The sequence below is a fragment of the Sinocyclocheilus rhinocerous genome, unplaced genomic scaffold, assembly GCF_001515625.1.
Source record: "Sinocyclocheilus rhinocerous isolate Xijiao unplaced genomic scaffold, SAMN03320098_v1.1 scaffold675, whole genome shotgun sequence".
NCBI classification, from domain to species: Eukaryota; Metazoa; Chordata; class Actinopteri; order Cypriniformes; family Cyprinidae; genus Sinocyclocheilus; species Sinocyclocheilus rhinocerous.
Window position 1 is genome coordinate 14730 of NW_015629520.1, and position 4263 is coordinate 18992.

Here is a 4263-nt window from a genome sequence, read left to right on the forward strand (position 1 = left end):
ATATAATATAATATAATATATATATATATATATATATATATATATATATATTGTATTATTTTGTAATATATGTTTATCTTTGTATTATATTTAAAATAGTATAATAAATATAACACTACTATTCAAAAGTTTGGGGTCCGAATGAGGTATTTTTAAATATTTTTTTAAAAGAATTTTCTTATTCTCACCAAAGCTGAATTTATTTGAATAAAAAATACAGTAAAAACATTAATATTGTGAAATTTACAATAAGTGTTTTAATATATTTTAAAATGTAATTTATTCCTGTGATCAAAGCTGAATTTTCAGCATCATTACTCCAGTCTTCAGTGTCACATGATCCTTCAGAAATCAATATTTCTTTCTTTTTAAAATCATAATACTTTTTTTTCAGGATTCTTTGATGAATAGAAAGATCAAAAGAACAGCTTTTATTTGAAATAGTGTCTTTTTTGTAACATTATAAATGTCTTTACTGTCATTTTGTTCAGTTTAAAGCATCCTTGCAGAATGAAAGTATTCATTCTTTAAAAACATCTTATTGACCCCAAACTTTTGAAATTGTATAGTAATATAAATGAAATAATAATATAAATAATATTAAAACCAATAATATCATAGCCAACTAAATGAACAAAATGACGGGCTATAATATATTATTTCCTGAAGAATATTCTGGTTCCCTCAGAAATACATCACATTACTAAAGTTAAATGCATTGCAAATTATTATCATAATTGACATTTATTGCACTGGTATTTTTCAGTTTTTCTGAGCTCACCGTGGCATTTGACCTCAGGGTTTCCCCAGAACAGCTCTCTACACTCTCGACAGGTTCTGCCGCCAAACCCAGGTTTACAAGAGCACTGGCCCATAATCTACAGCACAGAGAATAAAAAAATACAGATTAATCCCTGTGTGCACTTTATTACAATCCAAAACATGAGATGGGTGTGATTGTGATCTAACCTCATTGCAGGAGGAGCTGAATGAATGGTTGAGGTCGCAGTCGCAGGCCTCACAGCCTTTACCGCTGCCCATATTCCACGTGTCCGGTGCGCACTGATCGCAGTGCTGGCCCACCACATTGGGAAGGCACTGACACTGGCCGCTGTTTAAGTCACAGTTGCAGTTACCCGGAGAGGGGCACATCTCTTTAACAGTGCCCATATGATTACACACACACTCTGAGAAAGACCACGACAAAACATTAGAAACTCAGCAGGCTAAGAGTCCAATGCATAGTTATACTAGATGCACAAAATGTAAGTTTTTAAATGATTTAACTTTTTTTTTTTTTATAATAGTAAAAAAAAAACTTTAACTAGACTTCAAAAGTATTAATCTCTATCTTTATGTTTTAAATAAACAGAATTATAAATCAGGCATTGTATCGACAATAATACTTTTATAATACAATTTTATAAGCCAAAAATATATAATAAAAATATCTGGATCATATTTTTGAAAAAACACTGATTTCTTCATAAACTTACTCCTGCAGCTCTGTGTCAGTGCATTGCCGTAATAACCGAGCTTGCAGCGGTTGCAGCCCTCGCCTTCTGTGTGGTACAGGCATTTGAGACAAGCGCCCGTACGGGCGTCACAGGACTCCGGGTCCATCATGTCAATGTTGTTGTTGCACTGACAGGGCCGGCATTCTCCACCCACCTCGTGTGGGTTTCCGTAATAACCAGGGGCGCATTCTTCACACCTGGCACCTATGGGTGACACCAGACAAGAGGTGTGTTAAATTATAGCTCTCACTGCTACAAAATTACATATTACAAGACAAAATATCACCATATTCTTCCACATACACTATCGTTCACTAAAAAAAAAAAGGTTTTTGTAAGAGGTATCTTCTGCTCACCAAGGCTGCATTTATTTTATCAAGAATACAGCAAAAACAGTAATATTGTGAAATATTATTACAATTTAAGCTGTTTTCTATATGAATATGTTTTAAAATGTAATTTATTTCTGTGATCAAAGCTGTATTTTCAGCATCATTACTGCAGACTTCAGTGTCACATGATCCTTCAGAAATCATTCTAATATGCTGATTTGCTGCTCAAGAGACATTTCCTATTATTATCAAACTGTTTTGAAAATAGTTTTTGCTGTTTAATGCGTGTCGAAACTGTCATACACTACTAAGTAAGTGGTTTGGGGGTAAGTAATTTTTTTAAGGAATTAATAACTTCAACAAGGATGCATTAAATTGATCAAAAGTGACAGTAAAGACATTTATTTTGTTACACAAGATTTCTACAGTATTTCAAATAAATGCTGTTCTTTTAAACTTTCTATTCATCAAAATAAATGTGCCTGAAATGCGTGTCAAAACTGTCATACACTACTATTCAAAAGTTTGGGGGTAAGTAATTTTTTTAAGGAATTAATAACTTCAACAAGGATGCATTAAATTGATCAAAAGTGACAGTAAAGACATTTATTTTGTTACACAAGATTTCTACAGTATTTCAAATAAATGCTGTTCTTTTAAACTTTCTATTCATCAAAATAAATGTGCCTGAAAAAAAGTACCAGTTTCCACAAAAATATAAAGCAGCACAACTGTTTTCAACATTGATCATAGAAAATGTTACTCACACTGACCGCTGGCCTCATGGCAGAAAGAGTGGACGGACCCCTCAGGACTGCAATCACATGCTAACCAACCACAAAGAGACCACAATTAGGCTTGTGAAAGACTTTTCAGAAATACATGACACAGTCTGTACTATCGCGACATTGACATGCTGTACTTACGCCTGCAGCCTTGCGGACCAAAGAGGAAGGTCGCTGGGGCGCATTTGTCGCAGTTCCTGCCAACCACGTTGGGACGACACTGGCACTGGCCACCGCTCGGGTCACAAACCGTGCTAAGAGACCCCTGCGGGTCACACTGACAGGCTGAGAGAAACAGAGGAGAAAAAGAAATTTAGTGTTAATTCAGGATAATTGGGGCATTTTTTCCCAGTCATTTCAAAGGCAAAAAGTCCTTTACCTGAATTCACCCTAAATAAACTTGACCAATATTAGTGTGAGGATTGATCTGGTTGGGCTTTTATTTATTTATTTAGTTTTTCACACAGCTATCCATATTTCTCTACATTCTAGAGATCAGCCAATAATATTTTTTACAAGATTCAAGGATTTTTCCTTACTTTTTGTAATATAGGCTCAACCGATAAATTGATACTGTATGCAGCTTTTTGAGGTCCACGTGTTTAAAAGTCCATAAATTATACTAACGTTTACTATTTATTGCATTATTGATAGTCATCTACATACTCTGTGGAAATTAATTTGCTATCTCCAGGAGTGAGTGTACGTTTTTTTTTTTGTAAAGGCAAAGAAATTCTTCAGGTAAAATATGCATTATTACACAACAATGTTTATAAAATAATAAATAATATCTAATTTTTAATTTTAATATTTAATAATATTAAATAATATCTTCAGATATAATTATTATATATTTAAAAGTTATATATAAAAAAAAAAGATTGCCTCCTTATATAGCTTCAATGTTGTTTGCTACTTATTAAAGTGTAGCCTTGAAATGTGGCTTAATTTTCCTAGTAGGGAGTTCTAGGGCTGTATTTTTTACATAATGTATCATATGAAGCTTGACAAGTTACAGTTTCTTAAAGTATGACTTGAAGACGTCTTTTCAGTTGTAGTGTGTTATGTTGTGTTTGATTGTGGAAGTCAACATTTTCACACTGATATTTATAGTCAGCAAAGCTTGTGTTCTGATTTACGCCTCTAGCCATGTCTTTTGCTTTTCTTCTTGTCCTGACAGTTGATGAAATTGTAAAGTCTCAGACAGGAAGCCTGTAGAGCAGTATAATTATGCCAGAGGCCCCATCACAAGCTCTGACATGAGGCAGGAAAGCACCTCTGATGAGAGACAACAGTCGGAGGAAAATGAAAGCTGAATGAACGATGACAGAATGAAGACTGGCGCGTCTATCATAAAGAGAAAAGGGGATTCTTATGCGGTTAGAGAATGGAGCCAATAATGACAGTGTGAGAATCTGTATGTGTGTGCTTTAAACAAAGTTGAAAGATATCAAGCGTAGCGTTAGTTCTGGCCGGTCACGTTAGTCAAGCTCGCATCAGCTGACTCTCAGCTGATCCCCATCTACCTATAGGAATACGACACCTATCTAAGCATTCATATATAAGGTCCCTCAGTATTATCAGCAGTTTTTGCATTGCTCAATAGCTAATTACCCTCCTCCATCCCCA

At 34.5% G+C, this 4263-nt stretch overlaps 1 protein-coding gene across 1 annotated transcript in view; it reads right to left on the bottom strand.

The window, feature by feature from the left end:
- Window positions 1–4263, bottom strand: part of LOC107739090 (laminin subunit beta-1-like) — a 34462-nt gene that overhangs the window by 8653 nt on the left and 21546 nt on the right. Inside the window, exons 19-23 of the mRNA XM_016551088.1 lie at window positions 2776–2919; window positions 2617–2676; window positions 1497–1721; window positions 970–1187; window positions 782–878 (exon numbers count right to left, since the gene is read on the bottom strand). Of these exons, the coding sequence (XP_016406574.1) occupies window positions 782–878; window positions 970–1187; window positions 1497–1721; window positions 2617–2676; window positions 2776–2919 (744 nt within the window). The remainder of the gene's footprint in view (window positions 1–781; window positions 879–969; window positions 1188–1496; window positions 1722–2616; window positions 2677–2775; window positions 2920–4263) is intronic.